Genomic DNA, 27,794 nt, shown 5'->3' with positions numbered 1-27,794 from the left:
TTGGCTCTCGGAAACTTTCTGTTGGGGATGTTTTGCGGGAGGGACCGGAAGAGGTGGATCCTTTCTGGCGTGATGTGGGGAGGCCGCAAGCTGAGCTCCTCCGGGAGTCGATATTTAGGAGCGCATAAGTCGGCGTTCCGGGGCACACAGGCAGGCTGTCCTCGCTTAACCACGTCGGCGGGTGAGTGTGTGCGTGGGGGTCGCTCGCACCCAGCCCACGGCGCGGGCCGGCTGTTCTGCGCAGGCGCAGGCGAGGGCGGCGGGCTGTCTCGGGGCTCCGCGCGGCGTCAGCCAAAGTACGTTGGGTCCTGGGCCTCGCTGTCCGTTGAACGCTCGGTCTGGGCTTTTACAGTCCCTTACCCAGAGGCTGGGAAAAATAGCTGAGGGCTAGCGGTCCTGGCCGAGGAGAGCGCAGCCTGCGGGCCACCGCCGTGTATCCAGTGACCTTTGTCTTATTTTCGTTGAGCTTTGTCTTATTTTCGTTGAGCTCCTTCTGCAGGAGCCGGCCGCCACTGTGCCGGCTGGAGTCTCAAGGTCATGTGCCTTTTTCCTTTGCCCCGGCGGGAAAGGACACCAGCTGTCTCATAGTTATTGGTCGCCTTTTATTTGTTTTGTTTTGTTTTGTTTTTGCGGTATGCGGGCCTCTCACTGCTGTGGCCTCTCCCGTTGCGGAGCACAGGCTCCGGACGCGCAGGCTGAGCGACCATGGCTCACGGGCCCAGCCGCTCCGCGGCATGCGGGATCCTCCCGGGCCGGAGCACGAACCCTTGTCCCCTGCATCGGCAGGCGGACTCTCAACCACTGCGCCACCAGGGAAGCCCTTATTTGTGTTTTGTTTGCACGTATCTTGCCATGTTTCAGAATTTAAGGCAGCAATATTATTTTTTGATGAATAGGTTAATTCAACACATTGTATTGGCAAATAAGATCAAGAAAGTAACACACCACAGTTTGATTATTTAACTCCCAATATTAACCAGAACGTTAAGTTCATTTTTTACATGAAACTCATTTAACAAATACTGTTTGCCAGGCACTGGGAATATTTAAGGAAGTGATACCTAAGGACCTCTTTAAAAAAACGTCAGGATGGAACTAAGATCAAGCTATAAAGAGCAAAAACTGGGAAACTTAAAGGCCTCCAATAGAATTGACAAGTTGTGGGAGTTCCCTGGTAGCCTAGTGGTTAGGCTCCCGGGATTTCACTGCGGTAGCCGGGGTTCAATCCCTGGTAGAGGAACTGAGATTACGGAAGCAGTGTGGCCTGGCCCAAACAAAAACAAAAAAATAATTGTTAAGCTATTACTCTCAATAGAGTGAAAAATAGTGCAACCAATAAACATGATTTAAATCAACGTGTAGCCACATGGAAAATGATTAGATGTAGTGTTAAGAAGGTAAGTTACAGAAGACCTAAACAGACATTTCTCTGAGGAAGGCGTACAGGTGGCCCACGGACACATGAAAATCTGCTCAGTATTGCTAATTATTAGAGAAATGCAAATCTACAATGCGGTATCACCTCACACCAGTCAGAATAGCCATCATTAAAAAGTCTACAAATAATGTTGGAGAGGGTGTGGAGAAAAGGAAGGCTCCTACACTCTTGATGGGAATGGAAATTGGTGCAGCCAGTATGGAGAACGGTATGGAGGTTCCTTTAAAAACTAAAGATAGAGTTACCATATGATCTTGCATTCCCATTCCTGGGTATATACCTGGAGAAAGCTCTAATTTGAAAAGTTACATGCACCTCAGTGTTCATAGCAGCACTATTTACAATAGCCAAGACATGGAAGGAAACTAAGAGTCCTTTGACAGATGAATGGATATAGAAGATGTGGTATATATACACAATGGAATATTACTCAGCCATAAAAAAGTGAAATAATGCCATTTGCCGCAACATGGATGGACCTAGAGATTATCATACTAAGTCAGACAGAGAAAGACAAATATCATATCATTTATATGTGAAATCTAAAAAAATGATATAAACGAACTTATTTACAAAACAGAAATAGACTCACAGACATAGAAAACTTATGGTTACCAAAGGGGATAGTGGTGGTGGGGGGGAATAAATTAAGAGTTTGGTATTAACATATACACACTAGTATCTATAAAATAACAAGAATCTACTGTATAGCACAGGGAACTCTGTTCAACATCTTGTAGTAATCTGTAATGGAAAAGTATCTGTCTGAATCACTTTTCTGTACACCTGAAATTAATGCAACATTGTAAATTAACTATACTTCAATTTTTAAAAAGGTAAAAAAAAAAACACCTTACAAATCAGTTTGTATTATGAACTTGGAGATATATAGCGAGAATAGAGATACATCAAAATTTTAACAGTGATTATCTGAGGTGGAGTTGGTGATCTATCATTTTATCATTCATTATATACTTTTCATAATTTTTTTCAGTAAATATGTCTTTTATAATCAGAAATTTAGAAAAGATACAGTATAAATATTTCCAAATTTTGGAAGTGAACATAGAAGGAATAAATATTTGGGATGAGGGAAACTTCTTAAACAAGATATTTAGGGAGCTGTCTGGAAATTGTCCAGTTTTAGAAGAAGTTGGAGTGGCCAAAGGACCAGCTTGAGTATCTGTGAGGAGGTTTCTAGGAAACTGCGAGGTGTTCCTTGAAAAGTACAGTGTGGATGGAGGGCTGGAAAAGAGGGCAGAGAATGGCCAGGGATAAGACAGACATTTTAGGCCATGAGAAGTACACGAAAGACCATGTACACCTCCTGGGATTGACTTTATCTTCAAGACAGTGGGAAATTACAGAACGAACAACATACTCAGATTCGGTTTTTAGAAATAACACTTGGCAGCTGTGTAGACAGTGGGTCGGAGGCAGACAAGACTAGGCTCAGGGAGGCCTTAGAGTAATCCAGACAATAAATGATGAATGCTGGAACCACGCCATTGGCACTGTAGAGGGCTTGTTCACTGTCAGCATGGTACCTGATAGGTGTTGATAAATGACTTTTTGAATAAATTAAATGAAAATTTTCCCCATTCCTTTAAAATTTCAAATACCAGAATGATCACAGAATCGAGGTAAAGAAGGAATTGGTAGCATTCTATTAATACAAACTTGATTAGTTTCTCTCAGTTATGGTGAGGTGGATTTTAAGGCTCTTAAGAATTCTGGCCATACTGATGACTGAGGGACTAATTTTCCAGAAATAGGGGAGGTGAGAGGGAGATTGGGGCCATCACTGACCAGAGAGCAAGGACTGTGTTGAAATCTTTGAGGCTCAATTTCATGATAATACCTTACACAGTTGACCCTTGAACAACACCAGTTTAAACTGCACCAGTCCTCTTAAATGTGGGGAGTTTTCTTCCAATAAATATGTACTACAGTACTATACTTCCTGAGGTTGGTTGAATCCAGGGACGTGGAGCAGCAGATGTGGAGGGCTGACTGCAAAGTTATACCTGGATTTTTGACTGCATGCGTGCTTTGGCGCTGCTAACCACCACATTGTTCAAGGGTCAACTGTAAATCCTTATCTGTGTATCACAGTCTACATAATTCTCTGATATCTCATTTACCTACCTAAAGTCATAAGGGAGGTGATATGTGACCTGGGTCTTAAAAAATAATACAGATAGAAATGGTGGAAGAGAGAATAACTTGAGCTAAAGCCTAGAAGCACAAACTTTTTTTCTGAGGATGTTAAAATGAATTTTGGCGAGGCTGTGAGGTCCTATTAAACAAAACAAAATTTTAAAAACATAAAAAGCTCAGGAGAAAAATGTTCAGAGACTATGAAAAGACAAGACATGAAATATAAATGACCATTTGTCTTAGTCCATTCCTACTGCTACAACAAAATACCACAGGCTAGGTGGCTTATAAATAAGAAAAGTTTATTTCTCACAGTCCTGGAGATTGCAGAGTCCAAGGTTCGGTGTCTGGTGAGTGCTCACTCCCTGGTTCATAGGTGGAACCTTTTTGCTCCCTGGGGTCTCTTTTTACAAGGGCACTAAACCCAATCATGAGGGTTCCACCCTCAAGGCCTAATCCTTCTCAAAGACCCCCGCCTCCTAATACCATCCCCTTGAGGGTCAGGATTTCAACATGTGAATTTGCAGGAGACATAAATATTCAGACCATAGCACCATTAAACTTAAAAAAAGACACTTAACCTCACTCATGATAAATTAAAACTATAGTGAGATACCATTTTCACCTATTGGATTAACAAAGATAAAAAAGTTTGATAATACACTGCACAGGTGACTATCAAAGTATTATCAGTGTGGGGAAACCAACACTAGAAACTCATAGTTTCTAGTAAGATTGCAAATTGGTTCAATATCTAAGAAAGTAATTACAAATTTATAAATGCACATGCCAATTGACACAATTCTTGCGGTTTTACATACAGGTACTCTCAAAAAGAAATTATCTATGTAATTCAATCTTATGTTTTCGGAATAGCAAAAAATTAGAAATAACTTAAATAAGTGTACATTAATAGGACACTGCTTAAGGCAGAAATAGAGACAGATGTAGAGGACAAACGTATGGACACTAAGGGGGGAAAGTGCGGGGGGTGGGGGTGGTGGTGTGATGAATTGGGAGACTGGGATTGACATGTATACACTGATGTGTATAAAAGGATGACTAATAAGAACCTGCTGTATAAAAAGTAAATAAAATAAAATTCAAAAAAATATAGGGCACTGCTTAAATAAATGATGAGTTACAGCCATACAACGGATTACCTTGCAAACTTAAAAAAAAGGAAGTTCTTTATGCTCTATTATGAAAAAAATCTCCAAGATACATTGATAGGCGGAAAGAGCAAGGTGCAGAACAATGAGTATACTGTGCTACATTTTGTGTAAAATAAGAGAGAAATTGATACACAAAAATGAAATATGTATAAAATATCTGGAGGCTTACATGCAAATCTAGTAACATTGGTTGCCTGCAGAGAGGGAAGTTGGATACCTAGAGTCAGGGGGAGGAGAAGCACTTTGTAGTGTCCACTTTTATACTTTTTTTTTTTTTTTTTTTTTTTTTTTGCGGTACGCAGGCCTCTCACTGCTGTGGCCTCTCCCGTTGCGGAACACAGGCTCCGGACGCGCGGGCTCAGAGGCCATGGTCCACGGGCCCAGCCGCTCCGCAGAATGTGGGATCTTCCCGGACAGGGGCACGAACCTGTGTCCCCTGCATCGGCAGGCGGACTCTCAACCACTGCGCCACCAGCGAAGCCCTCACTTTTATACTTTTTAATTAAAAATTTTTTATTTTGAAATAGACTCATAAGAAGGTGCAAAAATAATACAGAGAGTTTCCATATGCCCTTCACCCAATTCCTCAGTGATAACATCTTACATAACCATAATACATTGTCAGAGTCAGGAAATTGACGTTAGTATGATACCATCAACTAAACTACAGTCCTTCTTTGGATTTCACCACCTTTACAGGCACTCATTGTGTGTGTGTGTGTGTGTGTGTGTGTTACCACACAGAGATTTGTGTAATAACCGCCACAGTCAGGATATGGAACTGTTCCACAATCACAGCGAAACTCTTGGCAATATTCCTTTATAGTCAAACCCGACCACCAACCTTAAACCTTGATCTATTTTCCATTACATTATATTATTATTTCCATTATAATTTTGCCATTTCACAAGTGTTATGTAAGTGGAATCTTACAGTATATTCCTTTTGAAAAAATGTTTCTGCACTCAACATAAATACCCTTGAAATCCATCCAAGTTTTTGCATGTATCAGTAGTTCATTCCTCTTGATTTCTGAGTAGTATTTAATGATATGAATATGCCACAGTTTGTGTAACCATTCATCTATTGTAGGATATTTTGATTGATTCCAGTTTGGGGCTGTTATGGATAAAGTTGCTGTGAACGTTGATGTACAGGTTTTTGTGTGGACTTAAGTTTTCACTTCTCTGGGATAAATGCCCAGGAATGCACTTGCAAAGCTGCATGATAAATATATGTTCAACTTTATTAGAAACTGCTAAACTGCTTTTCATGATGTCTCTACCATTTTACATTCCCACTAGCAATATGTGAGATCTAGTTTTTTCATGTCCACACCTGGTCCACACCTGGTAATATCAGGGATGGTTAAATTTTAGCCAATTTGATAGGTATGTAGTGGCTTTCATTTGCGTTCGTCTAATGGCTACTGCTATTTAACATCTCTTCATGTGCTTATTTGCATCTGTATATCTTCTTTGATAAAATGTCTGTGTCCTTTTTTTTTTTTTTTTTTTTTTTTTTTGCTGTAGGCGGGCCTCTCACTGTTGGGGCCTGTCCCGTTGCGGAGCACAGGCTCCGGACGCGCAGGCTCAGCAGCCATAGCTCACGGACCTAGCCGCTCCACAGCATGTGGGATCTTACCGGACCGGGGCACGAACCCGTGTCCCCTGCATCGGCAGGCGGACTCTCAACCACTGCGCCACCAGGGAAGCCCTGTCTGTGTCTTTTTATAATACCCACAGCGATTTTAAAATTGGATCGCTTATTTTGTTTTTCTGTGGGAGGTTTTTTGTTTTTCTGTTTCGTTTTACTGTTGAGTTTAACGAGTATCTATATATATTCCACATACAAGTTCTTTATGGGATATATGTTTTACAAATATTTCCTCCCATTCTGTGACTTGACTTTTCTTTTTTTTTTTTTTTTTTTCGGTACGCGGGCTTCACTGTTGTGGCCTCTCCCGTTGCGGAGCACAGGCTCCGGACGCACAGGCTCAGCGGCCATGGCTCACGGGCCCAGCCACTCCGTGGCATGTGGGATCCTCCCGGACCGGGGCACGAACCCGTGTCCCCTGCATCGGCAGGCGGACTCTCAACTACTGCGCCACCAGGGAAGCCCGACTTTTCTTTTTCTTTTCTTTTTTTTTGCGGTACGCGGGCCTCTCACTGCTGTGGCCTCTCCCGTTGCGGAGCACAGGCTCCAGACGCGCAGGCTCAGCGGCCATGGCTCACGGGCCCAGCCGCTCTGTGGCATGTGGGATCTTCCCGGACCGGGGCACGAACCCATGCCCCCTGCATCGGCAGGCGGACTCTCAACCACTGCGCCACCAGGGAAGCCCTTTCTTTTTCTTAACAAGGTGTTTTGCCGAGCAAAAGTTTTAAATTTTGATTAATTCCAATTTAATCAATATTTTCTTTTATGGATTGTGATTTTGGTGTCAGATGTGAGAACTCTGTGTGTAACCCTAAGTCAGGAAGATCTTCTCCTATATTTCCTTCTCAAAGTTTTATAGTTTTGCATTTAGATGATTTTGAGTTCAGTTTTGTATAAGATGTGAGATTTCAGTCAAAATTTTCTTTTTTGTCTATGATGTCTAATTGTTTCAACACTATTTACTGAAAAGACCATTCTTCCTCCTTTGAACTGCTTTTGCACCATTGTCAAAAAATCAGTTGGGTGAATTTTTTTTTTTTTTCCTCTGTCTGGACACTCTTGTTGCATTGATATTTCAGTCTGTCTCTCCTCCAGTACCACACTGTCTTGATTACTGTAGCTCTATTATAAGTCTTAAAATTGGGTATTTGATTTCTGTAATTTTATTCTCCTTTTTAACATTGTTTATTCTGTCTCTTTTGATAGAAATTGTGTCAAACATATAGATGAATTTGGGGAGGATTTATGTTGACTCTTCCAATCCATGAACACAGTATGTTTCATCATTTACTAGGTTGTCTTTGATTTCTTTCATCAGTGTTTTATATAAATTTTCAGCATACAGACTCTGAACATGTTTTGAGGGATTTATACAACAATGGAAGTATTCTTTCTTGGACTGATTTTAAATAATAGAGCATTTTGAATTTTGCTTTCCAATTGTTCATTGTTAATGTATAGAAACAGTTGACTTTTTTGTGTGTTGAATTTGTAGTCTGTTACCTTGCTGAACTGACTTATGCCAGGAGCTTTTTATTTTTATTTTTTAAAGATTTCTTGGGATTTTATACATAGACAATCATATCTGCAAATAGGGACCATTTAATTTCTTCCTTTCCATTCTGTATGCCTTATATTTCCTTTTCTTGCCTTATTGTACTGGCTAAGATTTTTAGTAGTACGTTGAATAGGAGTCATGAGAATGGGCATTCTTGCCTTGTTCTTGATTTTAGGTGTAAAGCACTTAGTCTATCACCATTAAGTACTTTGTGAGCTATAGAATTTTTATGGGTGTTCTATCAGATTGAAGAATTTCTCTTCTATTCTTAGTTTGCTGAGAATTTTTAGTCCTAAGTGGGTGTGGAGTTTGTCAAATGTTTTGTCCACATTAATTAGTAAGCTTATGTGTGTTCTTCTCTCAACTATTAACATGGTAGATTACATTGATTGATTTTCTACTCTTGAGCTAGTGTTGCATAGCCAGAATAAATCCTACTTGGTTATGCTGTATTTTTCCTTTTATATGTTGCTGGATTCTGTTTACTAATTATTGAGAGTTTTTGTGTCTGTTCATGAGAGAAATTGGTCTGTGGTTTTCTTTGCTGTACCATCTTTGTCTGGTTTTTGTCTGTTTTTTGCCAGAGTAATTTGTCTTCTTGGTGGATTCTCTCTCTCTTTTTTTTTAATTGAAGTATAGTTGATTTACATCTATATATGTAGATTTATATATAGATGTAAATCTATAGATTTACATCTGTATATGTAGGTTATTACATGTATATATAACCTATATATCCTATATATAATCTATATATCCTTTATAGGTTATTACAAGATATTGAATATAGTTTCCTGTACTATATAGTAAGTCCTTGCTGTTTTATCATAATGTAATGTCCCTGGTAGTTTTCTTTGCTCTAAGGTCTATTTTGTTTAAATGTTTATTGAACAACTGAATGTTCTGCAGCAGAGTAACTAGTTCATAAAGCAGGTCCCTGTGTAAGTTGGAACACATAAACTGAATGACTGTTTATTTTAGGAGATACATATGTCTATAAGTGCACATTTTTTTTCCTCTGTAAAATGTGTTGAGCATACATAAATATCCATTTCATGTAGCTAACATGAAAGTGACATAATTTGAACTGGTTTTGATAAATAATCTCAAAATTAATATTACCCTAGTTTGTGGGAATTCCCTGGTGGTCCAGTGGTTAGGACTCTGCGCTGTCACTGCTAAGGGCCCGGGTTTGATCCCTGGTTGGGGAACTAAGATCCCACAAGGTGTGTGGTGTGGCAAAAAAAAAAAAAAAAAAAAAAAAACAACTCTAGTTTAAAAGGTAGTGTAGTTTTAATTTGAATATAATTTTTAAATAATTTTGTGCAGCATAATGTGTATGTAAAAACAAATGGCATGAAAACTTTACCATAGGCATTACTTATTTTTGATGATTATTATTTCAGAAATATCTGATTGGAGTTAGATGGCAGAATGCAAGATTTTTATTTTATAATTTAAAGTAAAATCCAAAATTAAGGGGAAAAACCCTTTTGTTTATCAACTGTAATATAAGATTGCTGTATAAAATAGTTTCTTCAACTACATGCATATCAGGGATTCATACTGTGCAATGCTTTCTCTAGACATTTAATTTTCTTTTTTCAGCTTATTCAAAAAATCAGCTCAGTTGGACTCTACAAATTAAACCATCGGTTTTCAGTGAATACAGAATCATGTGTTTCAAATCCTATAGCACGACTTTTGCCTGCCTGAATAGGATGAAAAGTTACAGGTAAGTTTATTCATTACTGTGGCAAATATTCACATAATTATGTGCAATAATAGTTTAGTATTGATTGTGTTTAATAAACTTTGTCAGTATAGCTCATGTGGTTTGATTAAGGTAGCTTTTATTTATTTAAATATTCTTATTTTTCCAACAACTTTTAAATTTGGGAAACCCACAGAAAATTTGTAATATAGTGTACATCCAGTGCATGCCTTTCATCCATATTTAGCTATAGCTTTTATTTTTAATGCAAGACTATATTACTCAGAGAACTACTTTTTACTTCCTCATAATATCCTTATGATAGGACACAAATAACTCAGTGCTTAAATCATGAACGATTTGGGTGTAACATAAATATAAGGTGGCTAAGTATACATTCTAGATAGTAAGATTGAATCAAAGTAATATCTTTATGTATTCATATATTAGAAACCAGTTTCTAACTTTGTGAAAAATATTGCATTGGGTTAAGGTATGAGCTCTGTTTTCCAAGTGCATGCTCCACTTCTCATAGATGAACTGGATCTTTTAAGATTGGCTGTCTGTAAAATCATTCTTAGTCAACTGAGCAACCACCTACTGTTAACTATTGTAAGTTAGTCCTTTTAAAAAAATTTTTATTTTATTTATTTTTGGCTTCGTTGGGTCTTAGTTGTGGCATGCGGGATCTTTCATTGCGGCACACAGGCTTCTCTCTGGTTGTGGCGTGCAGGTTTTTTTTTTTCTCTCTAGTTGTGGCGTGCAGGCTCCAGAGCACGTGGGCTCTCTAGTTGAGGTGCGTGGGCTCAGTAGTTGTGGTGAGGGGACTTAGTTGCCCCATGGCATGTGGGATCTTAGTTCCCCGACCAGGGATTGAACCCATGTCCCCTGCGTTGGAAGGCAGATTCTTTACCACTGGACCACCAGGGAAGTCCCTGTTAGTTAGTCCTTGATTACTGAGGCTTTGCATGAAGCATGAAAAAGAGGGTAATATTCATAAAATAATATTAAAGAAGAGTAATATTTAACTCTTAAAAGGATATTAATAATCAATATAGAATGTACTCTATGTAGCTTAGAAAAACATAATAAAAATTTAAATGGCATTACCTATGCTAATGTAACAACCTATTCTCTTTTACCCAAGAACCTCTGGAGGATTTTCCTATCATGTACTTTGACATGGGACCTGGTGTAGTGTCTGTCTGATCCCCATTTAGTCCCTGTTTGATTCCATTTGATTAAAAAATATATTTACGTGAATTATATACTTTTCTGGGCCTTCTCCTTCAGATTATTTATTTGACAAATATTTCCCAAGCACCAACTGTGTTTTAGGAACTGTGCTTGTCACTAGGAATAAAATGGTAAGCAAGGCAGCTTATGTTCTAATGGAGAGACATGATCAACTAATCACATAGGCTCACAAAGAAGTACAGAGTTGTATAGGAGTTAAAATAGGACAGTATTAGATGACATTCCATTTAAACTAAGGTCTAAAGGATGAGAAGAAATTAATTAGGTGTGTAGAGGAGGGAAGGGAGAATGTGAGAACGATGTTCCAGGCAGAGGGAATGACATGTCCAAAGTATCCGGGGAATGAACAAGCATGGCCAATTCAAAGAACTTAAAGAAGGCCCATGTGGCTGGAGTAGGGAGGACGAGGAGAGTAGTGGGAAGTGACTTTGGAGAGGGAAGAAACTGGGGACCAAATAATTCAGAATATTGTATGCTATGCTAAGGATTTTGGTCTTTCTCCCAATGTCACTGGAAAGCCATGGAAGCATTTCAAGTGAGAAAATAGCATGATCATATTTATATTTCAGAACAGTCACTCTGAGTATTGTGGGGAACAGATTAGAGGGGGATGAAGTCCTAAGCAGGCCAACTAATTAGAAGGCTAGGACAATAGTTCAGGCAAGAGATGACGGGAGCATGGATTAGTATGATCAAGCAGTAGAAATGGAGAGAAGGCTGAGGCATCTGAGTTCAAATCCTGGCTCCACCACTTAATCTCTCTGAGCCTTCCTTTTCTTGTCTGTGTACTAGAGATAATAATAGTACCTACCTTATGGAGTTGCTGAGGATTAAATAAGATGACATATGACATATAGGGATTTCTTAAACAAGCAGTACCTGGCATTTAGTAAGTATTCAGTAAATAGTTCCTACTTCTACTACTTCTACTACTTCTTCTACTACTACTACTACTACTACTACTACTACTACTACTACTACTACTACTACTACTACGCGACCCAAAAGGCCAAGTTTTATAAAGTTTCATTTTTGTTGTAACTTACTTCGAAAGCAAATTAATTTGTTTCATCTGTGACTATATATATATATATGTATATATACACACATATATACATATATATATATTTATTTATTTATAAGCAATGTGATTATAAGAAAACTTGTTTTGAAGCATCAAAAATGAGCGATACATGTATTTAGAATCTAATAAATTTCAAATTAGAATATCTTTCTACTTAATATATCCCATGTTGCATTTTTTTAAATGGCAGTTTTTGCCTGGCTCTTCCTTCTGACCTCTTAGACTCCCTTGGACAAGACTGTACAGTACTTCCCGGACCACTGTAGACAGCAGTGAGGTGAAGACCTTCCTGGCCTTGGCGCACAGGTGGTGGGACGAACAAGGAGTATATGCACCTCTTCACTCTATGAACGACCTGAGGGTGCCGTTCATTAGGTAACATTACAGAAATTCTAGTTCTTTTAAAATACAACTCTTTTCAATAATTCATTTTCTTTCGAGTTCATTTTTCTCTCGGTTTATGCCTAGGTTCAAAATGCTGCATTTTAACTTTGCTTTAGAAATTAGGGAGATTCTCTTCAATGTCCATTGTTTGACACTATTAATTTAATTTAATTTAATTTAATTTTATTTTATTTTATTTTTTGCGGTACGCGGGCCTCTCACTGTTGTGGCCTCTCCCGTTGCGGAGCATAGGCTCCAGACGCGCAGGCCCAGCGGCCATGGCTAACGGGCCTAGCCCCTCCGCGGCATGTGGGATCTTCCCGGACCGGGGCACGAACCCGTGTCCCCTGCATCGGCAGGTGGACTCTCAACCACTGCGTCACCAGGGAAGCCCTAAATATTTTTTAAAATTTGTTTTACTTATTTATTTTTGGCTGCGTTGGGTCTTCGTTGCTGCACACAGGATTTCTCTAGTTGTGACGAGCAGGGGCTACTCTTCATTGCAGTGCACAGGCTTCTCATTGTGGTGGCCTCTCTTGTTGCAGAGCACAGGCTCTAGGCGTGTGGGCTCAGTAGTTGTGGCTCACCGGCTCTAGAGCGCAGGCTCAGTAGTTGTGGCACACAGTTTTATTTGCTCCACGGCATGTGAGATCTTCCCGGACCAGGGCTCGAACCCATGTCCCCTGCACTGGCAGGTGAATTCATAACCACTGTCCCACCAGGGAAGTCCTGAAACTATTAATTTTTTAATAGCATCACTCGAATTCTACACTGTTTCATAAATTGAAGTATTTTTGGATATTATCGAGTTAATTAGAATTAAATCCATATGAAAAGGAATTAGGGTCTTATGGCATCAAGGTCATTTTATAGCATCTTTGGCCTTTAGGCAGTTCTGATAAAGAGAATAGTACTGAGAAAGTTCAATTCAACAAATATATTTTTGAGAACTTAACTTGTACAGAGCTTGGGGGCTAGAATCTGTAAACGCTACTGAGATATTCATCATTCAAAACACAGTCCATGTGCTTCAGGAACTTAGAGTTTGCCATGGGAGATAAAGGCAAGGGTTCATCAGACTCCACTTATCCAGACTCCACTTATCAATTGTTCATTCGTTCTTCTGTCCATTTATTTATTTATTTATTAAACATTTTTGAGCAGCTGACATGGGCAAGGCACTGTGATAGACACAGAATATCAGATTCAGACTGCCCTCGAGGAACTTCCTGATTGGTTTTTGCTGGTTTTATCAGTGCAGCAAAAAGGAAAATATTGGCACATTCTTATTACCACTGAATTAGTGGATCATTGAAACACTAAGGCAGAGAAAAGCAAAAATGTCATTCTGTTAGGCTAGATCAGTGGTTCTCAAGGTTAGCCCTGGACTAGCAACATCAGTATCACCTGTGATCTTGATAGAAATACAAAATTCTCAGGTCTCACACTGGACTTACTGCTTTGGGGAGTCAGCAGTCTGTGTTTTCCTTCCAGGTGATTCTGATGCACGCTCAGCTTGAGAACTACTCTGTTCCAACTAATGCGACATTACTAGTTAGACATCACACTAAAAAAGACCATCCAGGGCAGTACAAATTATGGTTAGAAGCTTAGATTTTATTCTGATCATAATTAAAACCATTGAAAGGGAGCAATGTGATCTAAACTATGATATAAAGAAGTCATTTTGGCCATTGTGTGAAGAATGGATTGGATTTCATTTGAAATGGGTCCTTTCTGTATATTATAATGTCCTGAAATTAACTACTTAACCACTATCTAGGTTTTTCTTAGAAGTCAATTAATTTGAATAGCAATAAAAGATTTCCTAAGATGTCCTTATTATATATGACATTTATTTTAATATAAGTATAATTAGAATTTGTATGTAGTCCAACTTAAAAGTTTAGTTTACGATACTGTTAGCTATATATATCTGTGTGTGTATATGGGTGTGTATGTGTGTGTGCTTACATTTGTGTATGTGGTAAAATATTGCTATGATTATCTTAGAATTAAGTTTACTTGATTTGGATGCCTGTTTACATGATCATGAAAACACCACTAAGAAGATGAAAAGTGACTCAATTTAGAAGGGAATATAGGCAAATTCTGAAAATATAGATCTCCAGTCTGCTTCTGCTAAACCCTGTAAAATAACCTATTTGTTGCTGATATGAAATGGGTCTAGCAAGTACTAGCAACATAGCTAATAATACCTCAGGTGACATGATATCTCAAGTGAATAAAATTAGGTTAATCTAAACTAGATTGTTTTTAAAGTTTTTCTTTAGATTATTACTAAAGTAATAGTTAAGTCATAATTATTACTAGATTATTTCAAGGACTTTACTTTAAACCTCCTGCTTCTGATTACTAAAAATATCTTATAAATTAAGCATAATGTCATTTTATGCTGAAAATAAAAGTTTTTTTACCCCCAAAATCAATAGTCTATTTCAAAAGAGAGTTTAATATTTCTTTGAAAATTATGCACTTTTAAGATTTAAGATAAAATTAATTATTTGTTTTTATATATTTTGAATTTTTTTAAAAGAGACAATCTTTTGAAAACAGTTGCTGATCACCAGCCAGGAAAACCTTTGTCTGGGATGAAGATTCTTGATGTTGGCTGTGGTGGTGGATTGTTAACGGAGGTAAGTGATTTACAACTGTCCTGGCATTTTTCTTTTTTTTTTTAAGGGGAACTTTATTTTTATTTATTTATTTATTTATGGCTGTGTTGGGTCTTCCTTGCTGTGAGGGCTTTCTCTTGTTGCGGAGCATGGCCTCTAAGTGCGCAGGCTTCAGTAGTTGTGGCACGCAGACTCAGTAGTTGTGGCTCTCGGGCTCTAGAGCGCAGGCTCAGTAGTTGTGGCGCACGGGTTTAGTTGCTCTGCGACATGTGGGATCTTCCCAGACCCGGGCTCAAACCTGTGTCCCCTGCATTGGCAGGCAGATTCTTAACCACTGCGCCACCAGGAAAGCCCAACTTTCCTGGCATTTTTAACTGGGAAAAAAAAAAATTGAGAAAAAGTGGGCTTATGCCTCTTTTATCCTTTTAACAATATTGTTCATTTTAAAAATGGGAAGTGTATAATGTTTTTAATATTTTTATGATTATAAACTAGTACATGCTTTTTACTTTCTTAAAAATATATAAGTATTTCAGAAAATTATAGTGAGGAATTTTTTTTTTTACACAAAAATGGGGCACTGGTAAAAATAAATAAATTGGACCTAATTAAACTTAAAAGCTTTTTCACAACAAAGGAAGCCATCATCAGACAAAAAGATAACCTACTAAATGGGAGAAAGTATTTGCAAATGATATGATTGATAAGGGGTTAATATCCAAAATATATAAACAGCTCATACAACTCAACATAAAAAAACAAACAACCAGGTCAAAAAACAAACAACTAGGTTAAAAAACGAGCAGAAGACCTGAACAGACATTCTTCCAAAGAAGATATACAGATGGCCAATAGGCACATGAAAAGATGCTCAACATTGCTAATCATCAGAGAAAGGTATATCAAAACCACAATTAGATACCACCTCACACCAGTCAAAATGGCTATCATTAAAAAGTCTACAAATAACAAATGCTGATGACGATGTGGAGAAAACAGAACCGTAGTACACTGTTGGTGGGAATGTAAATTGGTGTAGCCACTACAGGGAACAGTATGGAGGTTCCTCAAAAAACTAAAAATAGACCATATGACTGAGCAGTTCCACTCCTGGGTATACATTTGAAGAAAACCAAAAAACTAATTCGAAAAGATACACGCACCCTAATGTTCATAGCAGCACTATTTACAAGAGCCAAGATATGGAAGCAACCTAAGTGTCCATCAACAGATGAATGGATAAAGAAGATGTCTCACACACACACACACACACACACACACACACACACGCGCGCGCCATAAAAAAGAATGAAACTTTTGCCATTTGCAACAATGTGGATGGACCTAGAGGGTATTATACTTAGTAAAATAAGTCAGACAAAGACAAATACTGTATGTTATCACTTATGTATGGAATCTTAAAAATAAAGCAAACAAATGAATATAACAAAACAGAAACAGATTCACAGATACAGAGAACAAACCAGTGGTTGCCAGTGGGGAGAAGGAAGGGGACAGGGACAAGATATGGCCAGGAGGATTAAGAGGTACAAACTACTATGCATAAAATAAATAAGCAACAAGGATATATTGTACAGCACAGGGAAATATAGCCATTATTTTATAATAACTTTAAATGGAGTATAATCTATAAAAGTATTGAATTACTATGTTGTACACCTGAAACTAATATAATATTGTAAATCAACTATACTTCAATTTAAAAAAAAAGCACTGGTCATTTGGATAGCTTTGGAAATTTTGTTGTCTCTTCTCTCCCAAGATATTAGGCAATTTCTGCTGGTTTAAATGCACTGATAAGCTGTCCTTTTGCACTTGCTTCAGTATCAAAACGTAGCAGAATTTTGCCTGCTTTGGGGGCTCTCCCCTTCTTAGGTGCTCTAGAGTACTTCTCCCTGTGAACAATACTTGCTTTAGCTGACAGAATATTTATTCCCTACAGTTCTATTTTGTAATCTCCTATCAACACAATAACTTTTTGTTTAAATGCTGCATCATAATCTTTGCTTGAAATATATTTTAAGCAAACAGTACAGGATACAAATGTAAGTGAAGATACAATGGTGTGTGTTACTGTCAAGGTCATAACAGCCAAGTTGACAGTGAGGTTAACAGAGAGAGGCCTTTGATACATAGCTAAGTTTCCATATGCACAGAAAATGTGTTCTTCATATGGCAGTGCACTGGTTTCTCTTGGCATCAATTATAAAATTTCAGGAAATGTACAATATGTGAAAATACATCCCTTAGAATCAAGAATATGAGGTGTATCAAATTGTAAATTAGTACAATTTTACTGTATGTGTTCTATGATCTTCTCCATGGATTATTACAGATTTATGTCTCTAAAGTTAAAATAATTTGATTTATACTTTTAACTTATTAACTAAAGTGTTATAAAATAAATGCTATGCAGTTTTGATCAAAACAAAGGCTGTGTTTAAAAACCTGGGCAAGTCATGGGAAGTGACTGAATATAAAGGCTGAAAGAAGAATTAGCTACGAAGAATTGTTTTTAGTCAGTCACAAGAGAAACTATGGAGAAAAAAATGTGCTTTAGAGAATTTGAGTATTAGAAAATTTTGCTCTTTTTACAATGACATGTTACATTTATTGCACTTTAAGTATGTTAATACTGTACTGTGTGCCTGTAAATATATCTAGAGAATGTAGACAAAAATTTCCTCACTATTCTTAAGCAGTTCTTGATAAGTTTTGTTGTTGTGATTATTGTTCTCACTTTTAAGCTTTTTATTATGGAAATTATCAAACACGTACAAACTAGAGAAAATGGTATATTGAACTTTCGTGTACCCATAAATGATCTCCAACAGGTATTACCTCGTGCCTAATCTTGTCTCCTTTTTGAGAAGCTTTTTATTGCTAACATGTGTTCTGTTTTCTTCCTGAGGGTAATGTTTTCTTATGCCATTAGCCTCTAGGGCGGCTTGGGGCTTCAGTTATTGGAATTGATCCTGTGGATGAGAACATTAAAACAGCACAGCACCATAAATCATTTGACCCAGTCCTGGATAAGAGGATAGAGTACAGGGCGTGTTCCCTGGAAAAGATTGTGGAAGAAACTGCAGAAACATTTGATGCCGTCGTAGCTTCTGAAGTTGTAGAACATGTGATTGATCTAGAAATGTTTATACAGTGCTGTTGTCAAGTGTTAAAAGTAAGACTTACAGAGTTTACTTATTTGTTTTTCCTTTTGAGTTTGTGTATGTATCCATAGCAATAAATGTTTTATAATACTTGAAACCAGAAAGACAGGATGAGGGGACCGCATCTCTACTGGAGACTACTTCTGCCTCTCAGCCTGCCCTCAATATCTGGGGTTTTCCAGATCCAGTATCTTGATGTCCAGGGATCTTGAAAAATGTTGGTGCTGAACACTGCAATACAAACAATAGATTTATAGTGGTATTTTTCTTTGGTATAGTCTGGATTAATTACCTAATAGGCATTGAATGACAATTACTAAGAAATTGACTTGGATTAATACTTAAAAATAAAAAACCATTATTAGCATAAATTGGTTAGCCAGCATTTGTTAAGTCACTCTGTATATGTGATATGTGTAACAGTTATCAGCTTATAACAGAATACTTCATACAAATGATCTCATCAGATCTTACCTACAACCAGATGAGGAAGGTAAGACAGGCATTGTGACCTCCTTTGACCCAATGAAGATCAGAATCTGAGAAGTGTCAGAGGTCACATGGTCTTTAAGTCAAAGGTCACTAGGCACTTAAGTAGGGCTTAAGGCTACATCTTTTTATCTGCTCAGCGGCATGTGGGACCTTCCTGGACCAGAGCTCGAACGTGTGTCCCCTGCATTGGCAGGCGGATTCTTAACCACTGCGCCACCAGGGAAGTCCCTACATTATTACGCTTATATAATTTGACACAGTCCTCTGAAGGTGGTTCCAAATTTTCTTTTAATAAATATTTCCAAAGTAGTATTATTATTATTACTATATCAACTCTGTTGTTTATGTATTCAAGAGGTAACTCCCTAAGGTCAAGAGCTAAAAGAATTAAATGCTTAGCTTTTATCTAAATAGAGCTTTTAAAAAATACTTTTTGTTTTAAAATAATTTTAGATTTATAGAAGGGTTGGAAAGATAGTACACAGTGTTCCCACTGTGAAGGGTGGTGAAGGGTGCCCTTCACCCAGTCTCCCCTACTGTTAACATTCTACATAATAAAGGTAGGAACTGGGGAGAGGCAGGTGTGGCAGAAAGTCAAAGGCAGCACTCACTTTTCTGCGCCAGTCCTGCACTTGCATGCCCCAGAGAGTGAGCGCCTCCTTGGATTTTGTGCCCTCAGTACCTCACTTGCCCCACCGTACTCCTAGCCCTGTATGTAGCCCATGGTATATTTCTCAAAACTACAAAATTAGTTGACATTATACTATTAACTACACTACAGACCCTGTTAAATTTCATTAGTGTTTCCACTAATGTCATTTTTCTGTTGCAGGATCCAATCCAGTATTCCATATTGCATTTAGTTGCCATGTCTCCGTAGTCTCCTTCAATGTGTATAGTTTCTTGGTGGTGTTTCCTCTTAAAAACAAATTTTATTAGGTATACCTCCTATTTTCCAAGGAAAATTCCTTACTTATTTCTTTTTGTGTAGTGTCTCAGTCAGTGTGTATGGATGAAGTTCTCACATATATTAGGGATACTGGCATCATGGAATTTAAAACTAATTTTTGCTTTAATGGAAAGCCTATTTAAAAAAAAAAATGACCAATGCTCATCACTGTTTCCTTAGAGTAAGGTTTTGTGAAACACAGATTAGATATTTATAAGTAATTTTTCCCTTAGCTCTACTGAGATATAATTGACACATAAGTGATTTTTAATGAGATATTTTAGAATACTAGAGTTTTACAGAGAAAAGTTATAATGTGTAATGAAGTAGTGTCTGATATTTAGTTTTAAGGGCACATCCCAATATTTCAGGGCCTTCTCTTATTATTTTTATTTTTGGTTTAGAGTGGTATTTGAGATATTTTCATACATACATATCTTAATATGATTATTTTGGAAGGGGTCTTTGGCATTTTATCTCCATCAGGTGCTAATGAGAATGTGTGGAAGAGACATTAATGTTCTTGCCACTTGTGGGAGTAGATACAGGAAACACTATAAATATAGTCACTAAAAAATGGCAGACTAAACAATCCCGTAAGTGGTTTGCATTCACTGAAGTTCTTATCTTGATCTCTTTATATTCTTTATACTAATGAAATCAAAACAAAACAAAACACTTTCATACCTTAATCATTAAGGCTTTTGTCAGAGAACACCTATTGGCCTTGCCAACCTGCACAAACCATGGGGCAGTGTGTGCTGTACCAAACAAGTTGGGTAGGCTCGGCACCCACAAAGAAAGCAGTGTTGACACATTAAGACATCAATGTGGACATGTAACAAGGAAGAGCAGCCAGATCTCATTTCTATATTTTTATTATAAATTATTTGATATGTACAAAAGAATGTATAAATATAAACATAAATCATAGTAATGTATGATTTTAGGAGTTAGTTGTAAGCACTGTTGCATAAACTCAGTACGCGCATCTGTAGTGGACTGCCCATAACAATGAACTTCCCGAGAGAAAAAAACCCTCTATTTTGGTAGATTATATTTTATTCACACTTGTGGGTTTGTGTTTTTTTTTTTTTGGCCGCGCGGTGTGGGATCTCAGTTCCCCGACCAGGGATCAAACCTGTGCCCCCTGCACTGGGAGCACAGAGTCTTAACCACTGGACCCCCAGGGAAGTCCCCATACTTGTGTATCTTAACTGCACTTAAATTGTTTGGAAGGAAGGAGGAGGGTGGGGGAAGCCAAGCCTTTATCTAACTGATACTCCTAACATTTAAAATTTTACTTCTACACATATTTTTTTTTAGCCTGGTGGTTCTTTATTCATTACTACAATCAACAAAACACAGCTGTCCTATGCCTTGGGAATTGTTTTTTCAGAGCAGATTGCAGGTATTGTACCAAAAGGTACTCATACATGGGAGAAGTTTGTTTCACCTGAAAAGCTAGAGAGCATTCTGGAATCAAGTAAGTATTAAAATTTTTTCCAACTTCCAAGGCCTAACTGAACTTTTAATGTGCCTATAATTGTTAATCACATAACCTAGCACTTAATGAAATAGGCCACTATTCTTTGGATGTTGGTTTTCTCTCCTCAACTAGATCATAAACGCCTTGAAGTTAGGATTAAGTATTATATCCACTTTTCTATCACCTATGGCACCTAACCCAGGACCAAGCAAATCATAGATGATCAGTGAATACTTTTTGGCTGTTTAGTCCTCACCTGTTTAAGGATGAGGTACAAATGTCTTTTAGTTACACATCCTCAGTTTGTCCTGTTGAGGCCGTGCTTGAATCAGCTTATTTTACGTATTACTTTTCCTGATTCCTTCATAGTCAGATATATTCAGATATATTTTGAACTTCCTTATCACTTTTTTTTTTTTTTTTTGCGGTACGTGGGCCTCTCACTGTTGTGGCCTCTACCGTTGCGGAGCACAGGCTCCAGACGCGCAGACTCAGCAGTCATGGCTCACGGGCCCAGCCGCTCCGCGGCATGTGGGATCTTCCCGGACCGGGGCACGAACCCATGTCCCCTGCATCGGCAGGCGGACTCTCAACCACTGCACCACCAGGGAAGCCCATCACTTTTTATGTAGCATTTTATGCTAGTTATAGCATGCCTTATAGTACGGTTATTTTAGTGTTCTTAACCTCTTTCTGGCTTGAAGGCAAGACTGTCTCCTTTTTGTGCTCCCCACAATGCCCAGCTCTGCTTTACACCTCGTGAGCACTTGATTTACCTGTTGAATTCCTGTCAAGTAATAACACTTGTCAGTTCATTTATTTGGGATTTGGTATTCCTCTTAGGCTCATGCTTTTTGTTCATATAACGGTATATCAATAAACTTGATTTTACTTGGAATAATATTATCTGTCCAATGAAATGTGGTAATTTCTTCTCTGCAAGTAACTTGAAAATAGAGTAGAAAAAATATTTTAAAGATGATTGGAACAGTCAGTTGTTGGCAGGTATTTTCTAAAAACAGCTAACATTTATTGAGTACTTACCAAATTCCAAATACCGTGCTAGAGTTTATGTTCTGCTGCAGTAAAGAATGAGCTGTTCATGGCTACAAAGTATTTGTGCCTATTGAGTTAAGAATCCTTTTTTAATTTGGAGAGTTGCATGAGACTCTTGGCATGTGGAAGGTAAATATTTATTAAATATGCTCTGTCTGATTTTTTTTTTTTTTCTCAGACGGTCTGTCAGTTCAAACTGTGGCAGGAATGCTCTACAACCCCTTCTCAGGTTACTGGCATTGGAGTAAAAATACCAGCCTTAATTATGCAGCTCATGCCGTGAAATCCAGCATTCAGGAACACCCAGCTCCTGCCGAGTTTGCTTTAAAGGAGGAAACAGAAGAGCTCCAAATGAAACCTCCACCAACTCAGGTGTGCATGAAGAGCTGAAGAAATGAATTGTTTCTAAGGACAGTAGTAAAATGGCTTGAAAGTCTGATGTTTACAAATACACAAAATATACCATTTGTCTTTTGAGACAGGATCATAAAGAAAAGAAAGTCAATAGAAAGGGCTAAAACCTTAGATAAAAGCTTTTGTTGTTTCATCTAATAGCTACCTTCAAGGGATTAGTCTATGTATTAAAAAAGTTTTCATGAGGTATTATGTGATCTAGGGGTTTAAGTTTCTCAGCCTTTGTTATATAAATAGGGTATACATATTTCGCTTCATCTTACAGATTATATGATATTTTTCCCACATGTATGCACATACATATATACTGTAATGTTTTAATTTAAGTAAATTTGTATCATCTAGGTTCTTCTTTATTTGGTTTTAGTTACAGGCAGTTATGCTTCTGACTGGTTTTATTTTATACCACATATTTAGGAAGATAAAATGTCTTTTTTCCTTTAAATTTTGGTTTTTGGAAAGCAAATTGATTGTTAAATATAAACTGGGTTTGGTCAAACATTAGAATCAAGGAATTCAGATTATGTTGGACATTTTTCTCTGTACAGTTCTATAAATGTTTTGTGGTGCCTTTTTTAAGTAGAAAAGATTTTTGAACTCAATTTAAGAGTTTAGTTATGGAAATTTTCTTTTTCAGCTAACATTTTGTAATTAGAGGCACTGACTTGAAATATACTTTCACGCCTCTTGAAGTATGTGATTTTTTGGCTTTTTCTGAAAGTCCAGAATGTATAAGGACTTTGATAGAGGGTGTTGACCAAATATGAGAAATATAGGTTGAACGCCTGTGACTCATAGAAAGTCAGCTTTTACTTTCTAGCCTTTCTCACCGTTTTTTGTTTTTGTTTTTGGCTGCACCCCACTGGACCACGGGGAATTCCCTAGCCTTTCTCACTTTTAAGCTCATAAGCTTTGTGTATTTCTTTGTCAGTGCCTGTTGGATTGGGCTCACCACACAAACAATTCCCAACCATCTTAGCTTATCACTTGCTTGTTCTCAGTGGCATTCCAGGGAGGAAACTGAAATTTAAAGGGTTAAAAGAAATTTTAACTTCAGTTGCTAATGTCTAATTAGGACACTAAAAATCAGGAGTTCCCACTGGGTTTCATTTAAAAGTTTGATTCTTAGTCTGAATTCTAGTAGTTTTGTTACCAAAGCAAAGCTTCTTCATTCTATCTTGGGGAAAAAAAAAAGTGTTGGTATTAGAAATTAATCTAAATGGAAAACCAGAAACCATAAAACTCTTAGAAGAAAACATAGGTGGAATACTCTTTGACATAAATTGTAGCAATGTACTTTTTTTTTGTCTCCTAAAGCAAAGGAAACAAAAGCAAAAATAAATGAGTGGAACCCAATTAAACTTAAAAACTTTTGCACAGCAAAGAAAACCAACAACAAAACAAAAAGACAACCTACCGAATGGGAAAAAGTATTTGCAAATGATATGATTGATAAGGGATTAATATCCAAAATATATAAACAGCTCATACAACTCAACATCAAAAAAAAAACAGATTAAAAGATAGACAGATGACCTGAATAGACATTTTTCCAAAGAAGATATACAGATGGCCAATAGGCACATGAAAAGATCGCTAATCACCAGGGAAATGCAAATCAAAACCACAATGAGGTATCAACTCCCATCTGTCAGAATGGCTATCATCAAAAAGTCTACAAATAACAGGTGTTGGCAAGGATGTGGACAAAAGAGAACCCTTGTACACTGTTGGTGGGAATGTGAATTGGTGCAGCCACTACAGAAAACAGTATAGAGATTCCTCAAAAAACTAAAAATAGAACTACCATATGACCCAGCAATTCCACTCCTGAGTATATATCCAAACAAAACAAAAACAAAAACACTAATTCAGAAAGATCTGTGCACCCCAACGTTCATAGCAGCTCTGTTTACAATTGCCAAGGTATGGAGGCAACCTAACTATCCATCAACAAATGAATGGATAAAGAAGATGTTATTTATATATATATATTGGGTTGGGCAAAAAGTTCGTTCAGGTTTTTCCACCCGAACAGTTTTTTTTTTTGCCACCCTAATACACACGCGCACACACACACACACAATGGAATACTACTCAGCGACAAAAAAGAATGAAATTTTGCCATTTGCAACAACATGGATATTGTTGGAGGGTCTTAGATGCTAAGTGAAATAAGACAGAACGATAAGGTGAAGGGGCAAGATAACAAGAGATACAAACTACTATGAATAAAATAAGCTACAAGGATATATTGTACAGGGACTTACCTGGTGGCACAGTGGTTAAGAATCTGCCTGCCGATGCATGGGAGGTGGGTTTGATCCCTGGTCCAGAAAGATCCCACAGGCCGTGGAACAGCTAAGCCCGTGCACCACAACTACTGAGCCTGCGCTCTAGAGCCTGTGCACCACAACTACGAAAGCTGGGAAACCTAGAGCCCGTGCTCCGCAACAAGAGAAGCCATTGAAATGAGAAGCGCGCGCACAGAAACGAAGAGTAGCCCCTCCTCGCCACAACTAGAGAAAGCCTGTGCACAGCAACGAAAACCCAATGCAGCCAAAAATAAATTAAAAAGTTAAAAAAAGTGATTAAGGACTGTGTAATGAAATTGATTAAAAGGCAGCCCCCAAACAAAGGGCATTTATTTTAGAAAGAACACTCTAATTTTCAATTACTAAAAATATACATTGTTAAGTGAGGGAAATTCAGTATAATTCAGTAATAGCCCCATTAGGTAGGGACTACCGTCCACTCCATTTCACAGAGATGTTAGATGTATTCAGCTTCACACAAGTAGTAAGAGGCAGACCCAGGCAGTCTGATTGCTGAGCTTGTGCACATCACCACCTTGATACTTGTATCTAGTATCTGTGCCATCATATGGTCATCGTGGTAGCATAACCACACACAACTGGATTATTATCACTTATTTGAATTGTCTGTATGCAAGGTAGCACCTTCAAAAGCATTTAAATCAAACAGCGTCACAAAATCTAGAGTGGGCTATTTGTTTCAGTTCTCTTAGAGCTTCATTGCCTTTCTATGACTAAAACAATTACATGCTACTGATGACAACTTAATAAAATACTTTAAAGCCCCCAAATAAAATTATAGCCTTACTTTCTATTATAGTTACAGGTTTTACTATTGTATTAATTATAAATTGAAGAGAAGTATTGAATTCAAGTACTACACAACAAAAATATCTCAGTCAAGCAAAAAAGTAAAAAACTTTGACATCATTTGAAATGTCTTTTTTTTTTTTTTGCGGTACGCGGGCCTCTCACTGTTGTGGCCTCTCCCGTTGTGGAGCACAGGCTCCGGACGCGCAGGCTCAGCGGCCATGGCCCACGGGCCCAGCCGCTCCGCGGCATGTGGGATCTTCCCAGACCGGGGCACGAACCCGTGTCCCCTGCATTGGCAGGCGGACTCTCAACCACTGCGCCACCAGGGAAGCCCTGAAATGTCTTTTTGATGTATGCTAGGGACACTCACGAGGGCTTCTGTGCTACCGTTGACCTGGAATACACAATATTGAGAGGCATCAAGTAAAGATTTAGAGAGACTGCTCGGTAACGAGGCATAGGAGTAAGTCATGCTTACTGGAAATATTTTTTAAACCTGGATTGGCAAGGTCCCTGCAATTCTGTAAAACATATTTGTATAATTACAGGCTTACAGACGTTGATCCAAAAATCTACAAATCCTAAGAAAATGTCAATGGAGAAATAAGGACGGAAATGAAACCAAATGAAAGTGTTAGAACAGTCAACACATAATTGCTTTTATTAACTTACAATGTGACTCTATCTCCCTTAGAAGGGAGATTCTTACTTGACTATTACTAATGAGATGCAAATGAGATGCAAGTCTTCTCTATCAAAAAAAAAAAAAAAAAGCCAAAAATCCTGACACTGATGGTTTGCATGAAAATCAAGCAAAAGAATTTATTGTGAGATCAATAAACCTCTTGTATCCCAGCAAGAAAAGGATGCAGCACATATAAATGAGCCACTGTCTAGGAACTAAAAGTCACCAGTTGGAGCCAAAGGAAGAAAATATGTTCTCAAGATGATGTGGACAGAACTGAGAATGGGGGTGGAGAGTTACAAAGTAAATATGGACACGAGATGTTTCTACTCTAATAGATTTGAATCTTTGTTTCCCGTTGACAGATGGGACCCAACGGACATAAAGTCACTGACATCATGTAAGATCTGCATTTGTCTTTCTGACTCTAAAACAGCCTCTGTATCTGGGGTCCTGATACAGGCTTCTGAGGTTCTAGGAGCCCCCTGAAATAGGGAACAAAATTTTGCGTGTGTGTGTATTTTTCTGCCGAGAATGTCCCCTAGCTTTCATCAGAGTCTCAAAAGTTTCATGACCCCCAAAAAAGGTTAAAGGTGACTATAGTTAAAATACTGCAGTAGGGAAATATAGTCTTTACTTGACAGAATATGTCAGGAAAAGAAAACTATGGTCACTCTGTCTTCTGCTTATATTTTGTAAAAGTGAACATGAAGGCTGTCAATAGCTGTGGAAGGTGAAAACTGGATCACGATTTAAATTGCCTCTTTTTGGTCATTCTTTTGATATTAAATTGAAGAGACATTCTGGGATTCTGTTTTTAGACTTAGTTTTGTCAGGATGGGATGGTAGAAGGCCAGTCTAGATTAATTAACAATTAGATTTATGCAACGTTTAAAGAATTTCAACTCATTAAAAAAAAAGGATTGATTTATTATTTATGTATTTATTTATTTTTTGGTCGCGCCCTTGGCAGTGAAAGCACAGAGTCCTAACCACTGGACCGCCAGGGAATTCCCAAAAGATTGATTTTAAATAGAGATAAATAGTTGGATTAACCACCTAGGTAGCAGGCTAGGTGGATGGATGGATGAGAAATATGCAACCCAATGTTATCAAGGAGCCTAAGGGAACTGCCTTGTGCAGTGGGATATCCCAGCAGCTCTCCTCCTCATCTTCATCTGCCCCCATCCTCACACACACCACCAGGTAGCACCCAGACTCACCACATAGTAATGAGGGCTTTGCGCTCTCAGGCCTCTGCTTGTTCTGAGCACCCACCGACCTGGCAGTTTTGCTCTCGTTTTTCCCTGAGAACCAATCAATGGATGCT

General features: G+C 38.0%; 1 protein-coding gene across 1 annotated transcript; it reads left to right on the top strand.

Annotated features, from left to right (window-relative positions):
- Positions 1 to 53: 53 nt before the first annotated feature.
- Positions 54 to 27,519, top strand: COQ3 (coenzyme Q3, methyltransferase). The gene is made up of 8 exons (XM_081251558.1): positions 54 to 181; positions 9,597 to 9,723; positions 12,266 to 12,418; positions 14,985 to 15,084; positions 18,020 to 18,262; positions 21,019 to 21,178; positions 22,416 to 22,609; positions 26,328 to 27,519. Exons 1-8 carry the CDS (start codon positions 73 to 75, stop codon positions 26,340 to 26,342), a joined length of 1,101 nt encoding a protein of 366 aa, XP_081107684.1. The 5' UTR covers positions 54 to 72; the 3' UTR covers positions 26,343 to 27,519.
- Positions 27,520 to 27,794: the final 275 nt, after the last annotated feature.

This window comes from Mesoplodon bidens, assembly GCF_964165515.1.
Source record: "Mesoplodon bidens genome assembly, chromosome: 12".
Lineage (NCBI taxonomy): Eukaryota > Metazoa > Chordata > Mammalia > Artiodactyla > Ziphiidae > Mesoplodon > Mesoplodon bidens.
This window is presented reverse-complemented; position numbering and strand designations above follow the sequence as displayed.

What these genes read in the sequence shown, in the direction of transcription:
- COQ3 (XM_081251558.1), top strand. Translation starts at nt 73, where the DNA reads ATGTGGGGAGGCCGCAAGCTGAGCTCCTCCGGGAGTCGATATTTAGGA. An exon ending in CTGAGGGTGCCGTTCATTAG is followed by an intron (nt 12,419 to 14,984) that starts GTAACATTACAG and finishes TTTTTTTAAAAG; the next exon opens with AGACAATCTTTTGAAAACAG. An exon ending in AGAGAGCATTCTGGAATCAA is followed by an intron (nt 21,179 to 22,415) that starts GTAAGTATTAAA and finishes TTTTTTTCTCAG; the next exon opens with ACGGTCTGTCAGTTCAAACT.